Here is a 16931-nt window from a genome sequence, read left to right on the forward strand (position 1 = left end):
CTGGGGATTCACAAGACACAAGAATATCCCACGTGGCTTTTGGAAGAGGCTTCATCTTCTTATTGTCTGGCCACAGGAGGCCTGACTTCCTAGTCACTTGGAGCTTTCCACAGGCCTGCTTATGACACAGCAGCTGGCTTCCCCCAAGGCTCATGATCCCAGAGAAAGAGAGAACCAGAACCAAAGTAGAAGCTGCAGTGAGGTTTTTTTTGTTTTTTTTTTTGAAACAGAGTCTCACACTGTCACCCAGGCTGGAATGCAGTGGCTGGATCTTGGCTCACTGCAACCTCTGACTTCCAGGTTCAAGTGATTCTCCTGCCTCAGCCTCCTGAGCAACTGGGATTACAGGCATGCACCACCACACCGGGCTAATTTTTGTATTTTTTAGTAGAGATGGGGTTTCACCATGTTGGCCAGGCTGGTCTCGAACTTCTGACCTCATGATCTGCCCTCTTGACCTCCCAAAGTGTTGGGATTACAGGCATAAGCGACCACTCCCAGACTTAGTGAGTCTTATGATCTACACCCAGAGTCACAAACTATTATGTCAGCATTACTCTATCAGTCTGTAAGCGAGTCATCAAGTTCAGGCCACACTCACAGGAAGGGAATGAAGCTGCACCTCTGCAAGGAGGAGTATCAAAGAATTGATATGCATGTTAAGTATGTACAGTATGCATGTTAAGTAACGTACAGAGTTTAATCACCTCAAATTTGCAAGTGCTCAATGCAGCCAAAGTGCCCTTCACCAGGGCTCGTGCACTGCCTCTATTATTTATTTATTTAGTTAGTTAGTTAGTTATTTTTAGACAAAGTATCACTCTGCTGCCCTGGCTGGAGTGCAGTGGCATGCTCATGACTCACTGAAGCCTCAAACTCCTGGACTCATGCGATCAATGCTCCTCCTTCAGCCTCCCAAGTAGCTGGCACCACAATTAACATTATTGTTTCAGGATTTTGTAAATCAAATACTTCTTATATCTGACTAATTTCTTTAATACTTTAAAATTATCTTTTGTAAAGTAATGAATAAAAATTTGAGACAGAGAAAGGAGATACTAACAATATCTCAGATTTTTTTTTGCAAATGCTTTTAATATTAATGTTCTCTTTGATGAGTTGCAAGAAAGTTGAGAAAATACAGTAGCTAGATCAAAGAGTCCCAAGACTTTCGTGCCATACAATAATGGCTTTACAGTCATAACTATCTTTGTTTTTCCTCAGAAGTTTCTAATTCCTTTTAAGAATGCCCAAAATGCCAATTTTCTTACTCAAGCTTCTACAAAAGTATTTGCCTAATCAGGGCACTTTGCAGTTAGAAAAAATGTGTCTCACATCTTTGTCTGTACAGCTTGCTTAGCATCACCACAACCATTTGGTTTGATGTGGTAGGCGGAAATGGTTAACTCCAATCTAGGAACAAGATTTTTCAATAACTGGGTATTCAGTGGGCATCCATTGATCAGTTTAACATCTTTTGCTGTGTTTTTTAATTAGATTGGTAGAAGTGATTTGGACTCCAGTATGATTCTGAAAAATACAGTTATTTTGTGGTTCTAATGTTGCTGTAAAGGCAGCTCTTTCATGTTTTACATTCTTATTGCTATTTTGTCACTAGTTATTCCTTTATGTCTTTTTATTTAATTTATTTTGCTAGACAGTGCTTTTTTTCTATTCTATAAAAGTTTAATTCACTTGTATGTGTGGTAAAATTGAGCAACATATCAAATTCTCAAATTCTTTGCGAGATACAATTGCCTTGCACATCAGATTGAACCTTGTATACCAGAGAATGTAGAGAGTTGCCAATTAGCCAAGAATCAAATGACTTATTTCTAGCCAAGGCTATTTTTTATGGCATCCTGGTACTCTCTGTCACATGACTCTTTACAATTGGCTGTGGCTTTGTTTTAACACATGTAGTTATCACTAGGGATCCTTGCAATGAACTTTTGTGTTTTCTTTTCTCTTTCATTTCCAAATAATCAGGAATGGCACACAAGGTGCATTTTGAAAATTGCCACTATAAATATTTGTGGGCTGGGAGCGGTGGCTCGTGCCTCTAATCCCAGCACTTTGGGAGGCCGAAGTGGGTGGATCACCTGAGATCAGGAGTTGGAGACCAGCCTGGCCAACATGGTGAAGCACAGTCTGTACGAAAAATACAAAAATTAGCCTGGCATCATGGCAGGTGCCTGTAATCCTAGCTACTCAGAGGCTGAGGTAGGAGAATCGCTTGAACATGGGAGGTGGAGGTTGCAGTGAGCCGAGATCATACCACTGCACTCCTGCCTGGGCGACAAGAGTGAGACTCCATCTCAAAAATAAATGAATGAATGAATAAATAAATAAATAAATAAATAAAGATTTATGATCAAGTAACTAACTACCTGGACATCCTCTCCTGGCATAAAAATCAGAAGCTATGAAGCCACCCTAGACTGTTGCCCAATCCTATCCGCCAAAAGGAACCTCTATCTTGAGTCTTGTATTTACTATTCCTTTGCAATGTCTCTAAAGATTTTTACAATAAATATATATACCTAAATCACAGTCTGACCTGTTTTTTTTAACTTCCCTGTACAGAGAACTCACACTATATGTATTCTCCTGGGATGCGCGTTATGTGTAGGAGAGTTATCTCTGATGTGGGAGGGTGCTGTTCATTCATTTTTACTGCTAAAATTTTACTTTTCGTGATTATATCACAATTTTGTTAATTCCCATTGATGCATATGTGATTGTTTCCAGTTTTTTGCCATAAACATTGGTGTACACGTCTCTGGGACACATAGCCAAAAATCTCCCCAGAGTGTATGATCAGGAGCAGATGGTGGGATTATACAGTGTGTGGACATTAATCATACAAGATAAGGCTAATTTGATTTCCCAAACGCTTGTACCAAGAATGGGAAAGAACTTATGTTGCTCATGTGTTCTAAAAACATTCAGTTGAAGGTGGAGATTACATGTTAAAAACTGTCTTGGCTACAGAATCACCCTAGGCATTTTTTCATATTCCATTAATAACTTCCTTTTCTTTACTTTTATCCTGTAAATTATGGCATTATACTTTAAGCATAAGATTCAAATAATGCTTCTTTTTAGCCTAACCACATGGAGTTTGTGAAAAAATGGAGGGAGGGAGAAATCTCTGAGGGAGGAAAGGAGGAAAGAAAGATGGAAGGACAGAGAAAGACAAAATGAACATTTTCAAAAAAGAATAGGAGGAAAGGATTAGAAACAGCAAGTGTGGCTAACATTATTAAAATGCAGGGAATTAAAAGATGTAGATAACATCCATGGAATAATAGAAACTTAAGAAAGCCTTAATAGTTATTAACTGCTGTGTCACAAACTACCTCAAAATTTAGTGGCTTAATACAACAAATATCTGTTAATTCAAAGAGATACTACAAACACAAGCAAAATAGATTTTATGGGGGTGGCAGAAGTTGGATAAAGAGATGGGTTTTACAGGTTGGAATAAGTAAAAGTTATTGGTGTGCACGTGGAACTACTTTTTAGTCCAAGTCCTCCAAGGAGCAGATGCCAAGATGAGCTTAAAGTCTACGGCATCTTGTGAGGGGACACACCTGTAAGGGAATATGAGAAGTGAGCCAGAAATCCCTAGATAAGGCAGCAGACAATGATGCAAGTGTGACCCCAAGTGCTGGACAGAAGGAGACAAGGTTTGTTCGATGCATCCTAGAGCAGAGGCAATCTAAGGAGAGTTGAGCAAGGGCATGGAGGAGTCCTGGAGCCACATTTGGCCATCAGAGGAGTCCCATGTTTCCCAGTAATGGCCTGCCTTAGTGTGCTTGCTGTGACCGGTCACTGGCTGAGAACAACTCATGGGAAGCAGGGCTTCTGCACTAATCCTGCTGAGGATGTCAGAGCACAGAAGCAGAGACGTGGGACATTACCTAAGAGTATCACTCAATCCTTCCTTCCTGAGGGTTCTGGGCTCTTGAATATCAAACCCTCTCAGGCTGGGTTGCTGGATGATTCTGCTCACCCTTACAATGGACAAGGGAAACCAGGACGTCCCCAAGTGGATTCCTGGTTTCCACACACACTTATCCTGCTCTCATTGTGTGATAGCAGCCCTGTCTCCTCTTCTTCTCACCTGCTTGTCTCTGGGCACATACTATTCAAATATCCCTGGGTGCAACCACAATGTGTAGTTCCATGGACTCTCATTTGTCTCCTTGCCAGGGTGCCTTCTTTGGGAAACCAGGACCTCCTACCCTGCAGAGTCCAGATTTTGGAAGTAAGAAGAGCAAAATCACCCTGGGGGTGAATATAATGAATTAAATAAATAAATAAATAAATACATGTGTAAACAAATTTATTTATGTATTCATGTTATTTATGTATTTATTTATTTACTTATAAATAAATCACCCTGGGGGTGAATATAAGGAATGAGACACACCTGCTTTGACTTCTTGGTTTTTGGACCCATGTATTCTTCCTCCTGAAAACAGCACCATAGAGACGTCTTTGATTCAATGCATGCATCACATCCTGAAAGATGGCACCCATTCCTCAGAGGGTTTCATCCAAGCTGGTACTGAGTTGTGCCTGTAGAGTCCTGTCCATGACTCTGTGTGCCTGGCAGCACCTGAGAGGCGCAGGTGGTGATATGACCAGGGGATCCCATGGTCATGGCCCACACTTCATCCCCTTCCCCAAGAGGTGTGTCCCCCAGGCAGATAATGTACTGAAATTCTCAGCCAGTGGATCAGGAATGCCAGTAGTGTTGTTGACTGAGGGTCTGAGAGCAGAGAGGAAAACCACACCACATCGAATAGGTGCCTATCCCTGTGAGGATGAACTTCTGCCCCTTCCAGGATGGATGGTGTTCAAGCTGTTCAACTTGTCATTTAGGGGCTAGTCAGTTACTTTAAGAAATAGTGCCCTATCGGTGCCTATCATTGGTCTGAAATGCTCACGAGCAGAGTATTCAGAGGAAGCAGTAGCTGGGTGGGCCTTGGTAGCGGAGACACAGTGCTGCTGGACTCATTTGTAGCTTCATCCCTGCCACTGTGGTTGCTCCACTCACGGGTCCTTCCTATCAGGCCTGGGCTGATCCGTGATGCAGACTGGGTAACTTCAATTTGTCTTCAATTTGTTTGGTTATTCAGGGCCACATCAGGACTGGGTGTTTTCTGTGGGTGTTAACATGGAATTGAGGCTCAACCGACATGGACTATTTTCATCTCATGATAGATGCCGTTGGGCCTGTCCAATCTATGACGCTATGGGTCACATTGGAGCCAATACACACGAGCACTTGGAATCACATGATTGCTTGGTGTCCCATGATCAAGGATTCTATCTTATCGGGGCCAGTAACATGCTAAAAGTTGCTTCTAACAGGGAGCATGTTTCTCTGCTGTGGACTCCATGGCCTTACTCCAGATCCCAGGCCCTGCATTCTGACTCTCCCACTGATGCTTGGTTCAGCTCCATCCTGCTTCTTTCCCCACACAGCCACCTCCAGCACCAGGGGTCTGAGGGATGGTGATTGACTGTACCACAGCCTGGGTCTGCTGCAGTGTCCTTTGCAGTCCAGGCCCCACTCAAAGCTGGCCTCCTATATCACCCAGAGTGTCAGCCAAAGCAATATACTTAGATGTGGAATGTGGCGTTGCCAGAACCCAGAGAGGCTCACCAAGTAGTGTGTGTCCTTCCTTCTGGTGAGGATGCAAGATGCAAGTGTGTCTTTTACTTTGGAAGGGAGAACTCTGCATGCCCCTAACCGCTGGACCCGTAACAGTTCACTGCAGTGGCCACTCTTGAAGCTCTGTAAGGTTTATCTTCACCTTCTGTAGTGCACATGTTTTGCCAAGGAATTCAGCGTACTTTCCTGCTCTTGTTCATCCACCCCAATTTATGTGATATTGCCAATGAAATGAAGAGATTTAGTATTCTGTGAGATGTCTGATTCGTCCAGGTCTCTTAAGGTGATATTTATAGAAGGTTGAGGAGTTAAGGTAGCCCTGACGCAAGCTATCGATAAATGTATTATAAATCCCATGTGAATGTGAATCATTCCATATCCATCTTCTAAATGGAGTGGGAAGGAATGCACTCACCAGATCCACAGCTGCTTGCCATGTGCCTGAGGCCTTATTAATCTCCCCAGGCAGTGATATCCAGCCAGCATGGCAGCTGCAGTCAGGACTCCTACTTGGTCAAGTCTGGAGTAATTCCATTCATTCTTTAGCCATATCAGGCTTCTGCAGGTACAGATTGCTGAGTTATATGGAGATCACAGGCAATCCCAACACCGCCCCACATCGTTCAGGTCTGTAATGGCAGTGCCACCCCTATAATACCTGCAGTACCCTCCACAAGACCCACCCTGGGGCACAATATTGCTTCTGGTTTGGCTTGGATGAGGGATGTTTCCGTTTGGGCTTCAGCACAATGAGATCCCTTACTCTCCAGACTAGGGACACAGTGTGGGGTGACTCCAGTTGCCAGTGCATCAAGGCCAATTGTGCACTCAGAGAATGGGGAGATAACCAGGACAGGGTTTATGGAACCAGTGATTCCACCATGGGGCATAACATGTCTAGGTTTATTCCCTGGCCTCTGTAAGCCCCACTATGATGGGGGGCATAACGGTGCTGTGGGAATCTGGGCAGCAATGTCAGCTCACACCCAATGTTAATACTTATACCATCTCCTGATTAAATGGCTATAGGCTCCTTTGCAGAAGGGCTGATGGAATTGTCCCAGCGTGTAACCATCATCGTGTCCCAAGGTTCTTTCTCTTAGGGATAGGGATACCTCCTCAGTCACTGGATTCTGAATCTGAAGCTTGCTCCTCAATTCTTACATGCTTATCACAGATATCAAGCAGTGCCCTTGCTGTCTGCCCATCTTTTCTGACCCTGGGACACCATCCTTTATTAACCTTCCCCACAACTCCTTGAAGGTCAAGCCCCCTTGGCTGATACTCTGGGTTGTCACAGTAAATGTGCCCTCTATCTTTTGCAGGTCACTGAAAAGGAGGGTTCCTAAAGCATTCACTCTTGACCCTGAAGGAGGTGAGTGCGTTCACTCCAGGACTCAGATAAGCAAATAAGTCCTCACATTCAAAATTGTCCTGGGCCACATGCAGCCCACAAGCCGCGGGCTGGACAAGCTTGCATCTAGAACGTATGCACCACAACGCCAGAAATTTTTCTGTTTTTACTTTAATGATGCTTTCTAAATGCAAAAGCAGTCATATCCCTAGAAGACAACAAATGTCAGTTGAATGAATGATCACTGTAGAGCACCTCCCTATTCTAAAGCCCATATCTTTATTAATGTAGCCACAGGGCAAATGTTGTTTTGTGGCAGCTAAAGAACATCAGTTCACGCGGACGTCCATGCCGCCAGTGCTTTTCTCACCAGGGCTGCTTGTGTGTCCTCCCTCCCTCCTCCCACACCAACCCTCCTGCACACTTCGGCACAAAACCATATTTTTCTCTTCAGGAACAATAACCCTAGCCTTATGGGTACAATTTTTCAACCACATATGAATCTAAATTAGACTCTGCTTTATAAATCTGTGAGTTTGGGTTGGAGCCAGCACTAGGATTACTACAACTCAGGGCAGGAAGAAGAGTAGGAGGGCAGAAGAGGAGTTCCAAAAGAAAGTTACCTGTGATGAGAAACTATGGGTCCCCCCCTCTCTGCAAATGTTACAATCTGGTTCCTTTAAAAAGATTGGAGAAAAATGGAAAATACAATTGAAAAAAGCCCTGGGAGGGAGGCAAGACCTGGACAGGTCTGAAAATTTGTCTTTTGATACCACAAGGAGATTTGTATGCAGGGACCACCCTAGGTGACATTCAACTCCCTGTGATCACAGGTCTTGGTGGGACAAGGTTCTACTGAAGGGCCAAAGACAATGGAGCAGCAAAGATGACCCAGCCAAGCAGTGACCACATAAAGCCCATGGTGGCTGGAACAGAAACTGGGCACAGCCCCATCTACTCTCTTCCCCTGCAACAAATCAGCATAAGAAACATGTGGACTCTGGAAGGTTCTCATGTGTTCCATTTATTTTGTCTCTCAAATTTTAGGAATATTCTCCTTTAATTAACTAATCAACCTCTCATGGCAAGAATTTGAGAAAGTAAATTTATACTCAGGTTCTAATTTTAATAGGGAAGGAAGAAGTTACAGCTCAGCGCACCATGAAGTTGAGACAGAGATGGAGACACCTCAGCCCCACCTCTCTGGAACAGGAAAGATGATTGGGGAGGGAGCACAGGTCAGCATGGGGAAGCGGATCATGGTGGACACGGGGGTGGGGTGGTCTCCCCATCTCCTCACACTATGCCTACAGGAACACAGACACATGCAGGTGCCTTTGCAGAAAGAAAGTCAGGGTTCTTCAAGTCACAAAGGGAAGGGCAGGAACCTCTCAGTCCCACACAAGGCAGCTGTCTCACACTACAGAAAAAAAATATTCATGAACAAATTCATATCTGTCACAGTGAGGGGTCACACTTTAAACAGCCCATCACATGCTCAATACATCCAATGCAAAGAAACCCCATAGCACAGCTGTGTCCACTGTTCCCTCCAAAACCCAACACACATCAAGCCCTCCAGGGTCTCACCTTTACAAGCTGTGAGAGACACATCAGAGCCCTGGGCACTGTCACTGCCTGGAGTAGAACAAAAACAGGACCTGGTCAGATCCTACAGAAGATGTGGCTAGAGGAGGAACTGTAGGGTGGGCGAGCTCCCCCATGGGCTCCCAAACACAATTTCCCAAGGATCTCAGGGGTCATCCTCCTTCATACTTACTTGCAGCCTGAGAGTAGCTCCCTCCTTTTCTATCTATGGGAAGAAAATGTCCTGTGAGATACCAGCAAGGAGCCAGGGCCTTAAGGTCCTAGAGGAATCTCCTAGTCTTGGAACCCAGAGAAGTTTCCAGAAATGTGTGACTGCAGACCCAGGGCGGGATCAGGAAACATGAAGAGAACTGGTGTGGGTCCTGGACCAACCGCCCTCCTGAGGTCTGTCCTCAGGGACCTTCCCCTGTGACTTGTGACTGCTGGGATCAGGTCCCATTGCCACAGTCATCAAGGTGATAAATCTGTCCTTCATTTTAACAGGGGCTTTACAAAAGAGTAGGTGCTGGCACACAGGGCCCAGGCTGGGTAGGCCCATGAGTGTGGATGGTGCTTCCCAGTAATGAGGCAGGGCACACTTCTACCTGGAACCCTCAGTGGGACAAGAAATCTCAGACCCCACCCTTCAGCCCTTCCCTACCTGAGCTCTTCCTCCTCCACATCACAGCAGCGACCACAGCTCCAGTGATCACAGCTCCAAGGAGAACCAGGCCAGCAATGATGCCCACGATGGGGATGGTGGTCTGGGAAGATGGCTCTGGGAAAAGATGGGAAGGTGAGGGGCCCTGACCCTGCTAAAGGTCTCCAGAGAGCCTCCTGCTTTCCCTAAGAGACATGACACCCCCATCTCCCTCCTTACCCCATCTCAGGGTGAGGGGCTCGGGCAGACCCTCATGCTGCACATGGCATGTGTATCTCTGCTCCTTTCCAGAAGGCACCACCACAGCCGCCCACTTCTGGAAGGTTCCATCCCCTGCAGGCCTGGTCTCCACAAGCTCTGTGTCCTGGATCTGGTCCTCCCCATCCCTCTGCCAGGTCAGTGTGATCTCCGCAGGGTAGAAGCCTAGGGCCCAGCACCTCAGGGTGGCCTCATGGTCAGAGATGGGGTGGTGAGTCATATGTGTCTTGGGGGGGTCTGATGGGAAGAGTCAGAAAATTCAGGCATTTTGCATCTGTCATGGGACACTCCACCAGCACACATGTGGCCATCTTGAGAATGGACAGGACACCCAGGATGGGGAAGAGAGCACAGAACCCAGGCACCTGGGATAATCTTCTATTCCCTGAGGAGGGAACAGCGACTTCTGGTCCTGACCTGAGTGGAGGCTGAGGGACTCAGAAGAGCTGGACTCAGACCCCCACACACATTGAGTGTGAAGCAGAGAACAAGGCCTGAGAGGAAAAGTCACGGGGCCCAAGGCTGCTGCCGGTGTCAAAGGGAACCCCGATCAGTATTCGAGGCATCGTCTTCCCTTCATTCCTTCAGAGATTTTATCCCTTAATTGTGTCAGAGAGCAGGGCGGAACCTCAGAGTCACTCTCTGGTACAGGATCTGGAAACCCAGGAGGATTCTTCTCCCTCAGAACCAGAGGGAGGGCGATATTCTAGTGTTGGTCCCATTTTCCTCCCTTCCTTGTGGGAGGCCAGCCCGGGAGATCTACAGGCGATCAGGGAGGCGCCCCGTGGCCCCTGGTACCTGTGCGCTGCAGCATCTCCTTCCCGTTCTCCAGGTATCTGCGGAGCCCCTCCACGCACCTCCCCTCCGAGTAGGCTCTGTGCTGCTCCGCCGCACCGGCCGCCTCCCACTTGCGCTTGGTGATCTGAGCCGCCATGTCCGCCGCGGTCCAAGAGCGCAGGTCCTCGTTCAGGGAGATGTAATCCTTGCCGTCGTAGGCGTCCTGCCGGTACCCGCGGAGGAAGCCCCCGTCGGGCCCCACGTCGCAGCCATACATTATCTGGATGGTGTGAGAACCTGACCCCGACCCCGCGGTCAGCCCCGTCCTCCGAGCCCCGCCCCGCCCCGCCCCGACCAACCCGCGGGGATTTTTGGCCTAAACTGAAAATGCAACCGGGTAAAGGTGCCTGGGCCTCTCCCGGGTCAAGGGTCTCGGAGTCCCGCGGCTTCGGGGTGGATCTCGGACCCAGAGACTGTGGGCGACCCCGCCCGTCCGTGGGGAATGCGGAGGAGTCGTGACCTGAGCTGCGGGCCGGGGTCACTCACCGGCCTCGCTCTGGTTGTAGTAGCCGCGCAGGGTCCCTAGGTCCACTCGGTCAAGCTGTGCCTGGGCCTTCATGTTCCGTGTCTCCTGGTCCCAATACTCCGGCCCCTCCTGCTCCATCCACGACGCCCGCGGCTCCATCCTCAGGCTCGCGGCGTCGCTGTCGAACCGCACGAACTGCGTGTCGTCCACGTAGCCCACGGCGATGAAGCGGGGCTCCCCACGTCCCGGCCGGGACACGGACGTGTAGAAATACCTCATGGAGTGGGAGCCTGAGGGCGAAGAGTGGCTGAGACCCGCCCGACCCTCCTCCCCGCGCGGCTCCCCGGGTCATGCGCCCCCGCCAGGCGGGCCCCTCCCTCCTCCCCGCAGAGGCCGTTTCCCTCCCGACCCCGCACTCACACGCCCAGGTCTGGGTCAGTGCCAGGGCCCCCGAGAGTAGCAGGAGGAGGGTTCGGGGCACCATGACCACGGTCCTCGGCGTCTGGGGAGAATCTGAGTCCTGGTGGGTGCCTGCGGTCTTTAGAACCGGGACCGCGACGACACTGATTGGCTTCTCTAGAAACCCGACACCCAATGGGAGTGAGAACTGGGTCCGCGTCGTGAGTATCCAGGAAGAAGGACCCGGTGCAGGTTGTGAGAAGAAGAGAAACTGCGGAGATGGGGAATCCCCAAGGCTGGGACTCCCCAATCCATACACCGCCTTCGAAGCCTGAGACCCTGAGAGCCACGCCTGGGGCACTGGGACTTCGCCCTGACCCCGCTCCTCCTGTGCCAAGCGCTCTGTCTCAATGTCTCCCTGAGTCTTGGCCCAGGAGCTGTCTGAGAAACCAGGGAGAAACCCTCGGCATTGGCCCCGTCCCTCTCCCTTCAATTTTCATCCCGGAATCTCCGTCCCTGAACTGGACTCCCTGCCTCCCACTCCTTACCTGTCCACCTGGACTCTTCCAGAAGAAAACTCACCCCACGGAGCTTGGTGACAGAGAGTGAGCTTGCTCTGGGAGTGGAGGTGTAGATTTTTGTTGTTGTTGTTTTTGTTTTTAATCGGGAAAAGTTGCGCCTGAGTGCATGAGACAGAATAGAGACCAGTTTGCTCTTTGTTTATTAAATACATTGGGTAGCAGAATCTTGGTAACCCCTGAATGATCAGGAATCTAATAGGTAAAAAATGTGACATTGGCCCCTTGATTTATAAATGTGTCCAAAAGCGTTACAACAGGACTCACAAAGCTACTAAGTTTCACTTTCCCAGACAATGTATCTGTGACTCCTGCTTGTCGTATTTTAAATTTACCATGATTCCATAGCCCGGAGTTTCTGTGTGAGTCCAGGACATCTCCTCAATACAAAGTAGCCACTGTGTTACTATATGTTGCAACCAGGAGCCAGTACAGACTTTATTCACCTCAAAGTTGCAACTGTTCAGTGCAGTCACAATGCCCCTCACCAGTGCTCATGCACTGCCTGTTTTTAGAAGTATCCACTTTTAAGTGTTGTGTATATTTTACAGGAACACTTAGTATTTTTTAAACCTGATTAACATAAAAAACAATTAGTTTTTAGGCAGACCCACATAAGGTATTAAAGGCCAACTCTCAAGGACACCCAGTGAGACTCTGTAGACGGATGTATTAAAATCCATAAAACAATGTATTTAAACCTAAGAATTCTGCTGCTTTCGAGTTCTTTCCTCTGCTCCTTTTCCTCACCTCCTGCTTCTCCAGCCCTTCCCTCCATCCCTCTCATCCTTCAGGCCCTCCTCTCCTTTTTGTCCCCACCACACTGTCACTCATGATTTGTGACACTAGCACTATCCTATGACCTGCTACTTGACTGTTCTCTCCACAGTGATCCTGCTCCTGTGAGTTAGAGTGTGTCGTTTCTCCACTTAAAACACTCCAGTGGCTCCATCTCAGTCTTGTGAAGCTTCTGGAGGGTCAGGCATGTGAACATATGAAGGCATACCTGGTTCATTGTAGGGACTAAATTAATTTTTGTTGGCTGAATGAATGAAATATGAGTGTATTAAATTGCATCACAGATAATTATAAAATGTAAAACACTGAAAAAGTTCAGAAAGATTTTATTTTATGCAACTAGTGTGTATATCAATTCATCGGTTCATTAGTGCACTACCACGCCTGGCGAAACAACACCCATTTATCTGTTTATAGTTCCTTGGTCAGAAATCTGGGCAAGATGTGGATAGAATCCCTGTTCTGGGCTTCCAAAAGCTGTGTTTTCATTTTGAATCCTCCTTCAGGCTTACACAGAGGTGGCAGAATGCAGTTTCTGGCAGTTGTAAGACTGAGGTCCCTGTTCCTTGCTGGCTGTCAATGTAGAGAACAGGGAGGGCTGCGCTCAATTCCTGGTGCTCACCAGCTTTCCTTCCTACACAGCCCCTTCATTTTCATTTTCTTTTTTTTTTCTTTCTTTTTTTTTTTTTTTTTTTGAGATGGAGTCTTGCTCTGTCGCCCAGGCTAGAGTGCGGTGGCGTGATCTCAGCTCACTGCCAGCTCCGCCTCCCAGGTTCATGCCATTCTCCTGTCACAGCCTCCCAAGTAGCTGGGACTACAGGTGCCAGCCACTACGCTTGGCTATTTTTTTTTTTTTTTTTTTTTTTGTATTTTTAGTAGAAACAAAGTTTCACCGTGTTAGCCAGGATGGTCTCGATCTCCTGACCTCGTGATCCACCCACCTCAGCCTCCCAAAGTGCTGTGATTACAGGCGTGGGCCACCAAGCCTGGCTTACAGCCCCTTCATTTTCAAACCCCATGGTGGAGGAAACCCTTCATGCTGAGTCCCTCTCACACTGTGAATCTCTATGATCAGGAAGAACCCAGTCCTTTCAAGGGGTCACCTGATTAGGACAGTGCAAGCAGGATAAACCCTGCCTAAAGTCAACTAATTGAGGCCCTTAATTATATCTGCTAAATCCCTTCACAGCAGCACCTACATTAGAGTTGGTTGAGTAACTGGAGGAAGGTGAATGACCAGGAACTGGGCCATCATAGAATCAGCCTAGCAAGAGTTGAATCTTCCTTTTGTGTTTAATTGGGACATAGTTGGAAATTGAAGTTCAAGTAAAGGGATCATTGTGAATGGTCATAAAATACATCCTTTTCAGCCATGGAAATTCTCCTTACCTTTTAAAACTAAGTTACAAGTTTAATATCTTATAATTAATTTAGGCCAGGTGTAGTGGCTCACACCTGCCATCCTAGCACTGTGGAAGGCAGAGGAAGGCAGATTTGTTGACTCCAGAAGTTCAAGATCAGCCTGGGCAACACGGCGAAACCCCCATCTCTACAAAAAATTAAAAAATTAGCCAGGCATGGTGGTTCATGCCTGTAGTCCCAGCTACACAGGACGCTGAGATCAGAGGGTCCCTTGAGCCCAGGAGGTTGACACTGCAGTGCATAGTTATCGTGCCACTGCACTCCAGCCTAGGAGACAGAGTGAGACCTTGTCTCAAAAATAATAATAATGATGATGATACATTTAGAGCAAATGCAATTTAATGTATAATAATACATCCTCTCTTGTGAAAACGTATTAGTTATTTACTATTGCATAACAAATTATGTAAAACTTCACTCAAAACAACAAATATTCATCATGTCCCACAGTTTCCAATGGTTAGGAACCTAGGAAAGGTTTCCCTGAGTGCTTCTTGCTCAGGGCCTCTCACAGGGTTGCAGTCCAGTTGTCAGCCAAGGGCTGCATCATCTGAGGGCTATGTTGGGGCTGAGGATTCACAAGAAACATGGATCAGTCACATGGCTGTTCCTTGATATCTGTTCCCAGAAGGCCTCAGTTCTTAGCCACATGGACCTTCCTGCAGGGCTGCTTGTGGCACAGCAGCTGGCTTCCCCCAGAGCTCATGATCCCAGAGACAGAGAGAGAGAAGGTGGAAGCCGCAGTGAGTTTTATGTTCTACACCGAGTCACAAACTGTTATGTCAGCATTATCCTATGTTGTTAGAAGTTAGAAGTTGTTTTAGTCTGTTCTCACACTGCTATAAAGAAATACCTGAGACTGGGTAATTTATAAAGGAAAGAGGTTTAATTGACTCACAGTTCTGCATGGCTGAGGAGCCTGCCCCAGGAAATTTACAGTCATGGCAGAAGTGGAAGCAAACACATCCTTCTTCACATATTGCAGCATCTGGCCAGCAGCCCACAATGCAACGGGGCTCTTTCTTTGTTCCCAGGTGGATCGGCAGACAACTGGTTAGACCAGAAATTATCAGAAGGGGGTATGCCTTAACCCTAAAGAGTCCTCGAGGAGCTGTGGCAAGATAAGGGCATTTATAGCCCTATCTTGTCCATATGAACAGGTGCCCCCCATGCATCCGTTTATAGGCTCTCCACAAGGGTCGCATTCCATTCCCAGAGCTATGAACATCTGCTTTTCTGGGATAGGAATCTTGGTGATGTGAAACCTCCCTGACTGCACGTCCGTTCATAGGCTCTCTTCAGGGGGAAGCACATCACACACTGTTGGCTCATTCTGGCAGTCCGAGCTGGCATTGTCTTTACACAATCCTGCATGGAGTTTTGTATTTACAATAATCAGGAGCATTTCATCTTTTATTCCATAGCAATAGTTTCAGGGGATCTCCCTACAGTCACATGGTGGCTGGAGGGAGAAATGCAGAATAAAGGAGGGAAAAACCCCTTATAAAACCATCAGATCTCATGAGAATTCCCTCAGTATCACGAGAACAGCACGGGGGCACCGCCCCCACGATCCAATCAGCTCCCATGAGGTCCCTCACCCAATAGGTAGGGATTACGATTTGCATGACAATTCAAGATGAGATTTGGGTGGGAACACAGAACCAGGCCATATCAGAAGTGCCTGATTAAGTCCAAGCCACACTCGAGAGGAAATTAAGCTGCACCTCTGGAAAGGAACAGTATCAAAGGATTTGAATATATGTTAAAAGCAAAATTATAACTATTGTTTCAGGTTTTTGAAAATCAAAGTCTTCTTTTATGTAATTATTTTTCATTAACTATTTAAGCTTGTCTTTTAATTTTATTTTAAGTTTTAGGGTACATGTGCAGGATGTGCAGGTTTGTTACATAGGTAAATGTGTGTCATGGTGGTTTGCTGCACCTATCAACCCATCACCTAGGTATTAACCCTGGCATGCATTAGCTATTTTTGCTAATGATTCCCCCATCACCACCACCCTCCCCAACAGGCCCCAGTGTGTGATGTTCCTCTCCCTAGGTCCATGTGTTCTCATTGCTCAGTTCCCAACTATAAATGATGACATGTGGTGTTTGGTTTTCTGTTCCTGTGTTAGTTTTCTGAGGATAATGGCTTCCAGCTTCATCCATATCCCTGCAAAGGACTTGATCTCATTCCTTTTTATGGCTGCATAATATTCTGTGGTGTATATATACCATATTTTCTTTATCCAGTCCATCATTGATGGACATTTGGGTTGATTCTATGTCTTTGCTATCGTGAATAGTACTGCAAAGAATGTAAACATGCATATACCTTTATAATAGAATGATTTATATTCCTTTGGGTATATACCCTGTAATGGGATTGCTGAGTCAAATGGTATTTCTGGTTCTAAGTCTTTGAGGAATCACCACACTGTCTTCCACAATGGATTAACCAATTTACTTTTCCACCAACCATGTAAAAGCATTCCTATTTCTCTGTAACCTCGCCAGCATCTGTTGTTTCTTGACTTTTTAATAATTGCCATTCTGGCTGGCATGAGATGGTATCTCATTTGTGGTTTTGATTTGCATTTCTGTAACGATCAGTGATGTTGACCTTTTTTTCATATTTTTGTTGGCCACATGTACATCTTCTTTTGAGAAGTTTCTGTTCATGTCCTTTGTCCACTTTTTAATGAAGTTGTTGTTTTTTCATGTAAATTTGCTTAAGTTCTTTGTAGACTCTGAATATTAGACCTTTGTCAGATGGATAGATTGCACAAATTTTCTCCCATTCTGTAGGATGTCTGTTTGCTCTGATGATAGTTTCTTTTGCTGTGCAGAAGCTCTTTTGTTTAATTAGATCCCATTTG

At 46.6% G+C, this 16931-nt stretch overlaps 1 protein-coding gene and 1 long non-coding RNA gene across 2 annotated transcripts; one reads left to right on the plus strand and one right to left on the minus strand.

The window, feature by feature from the left end:
• Nucleotides 1-6884: 6884 nt before the first annotated feature.
• LOC134735715 (uncharacterized) lies at nucleotides 6885-8359 on the plus strand. The gene is made up of 2 exons (XR_010119122.1): nucleotides 6885-7064; nucleotides 7877-8359. It is a non-coding gene; the product is annotated as an uncharacterized lncRNA (long non-coding RNA).
• LOC129473824 (patr class I histocompatibility antigen, A-108 alpha chain) lies at nucleotides 8052-11581 on the minus strand. Its single transcript, XM_055264792.2, is given in 10 exon segments — nucleotides 8052-8463; nucleotides 8634-8681; nucleotides 8824-8856; nucleotides 9292-9408; nucleotides 9511-9786; nucleotides 10348-10623; nucleotides 10873-11142; nucleotides 11273-11339; nucleotides 11341-11527; nucleotides 11529-11581. Coding segments are annotated over 10 exon segments (1317 nt in total). The 5' UTR covers nucleotides 11567-11581; the 3' UTR covers nucleotides 8052-8458.
• Nucleotides 11582-16931: the final 5350 nt, after the last annotated feature.

The sequence above is a fragment of the Symphalangus syndactylus genome, chromosome 23, assembly GCF_028878055.3.
Source record: "Symphalangus syndactylus isolate Jambi chromosome 23, NHGRI_mSymSyn1-v2.1_pri, whole genome shotgun sequence".
NCBI lineage: Eukaryota > Metazoa > Chordata > Mammalia > Primates > Hylobatidae > Symphalangus > Symphalangus syndactylus.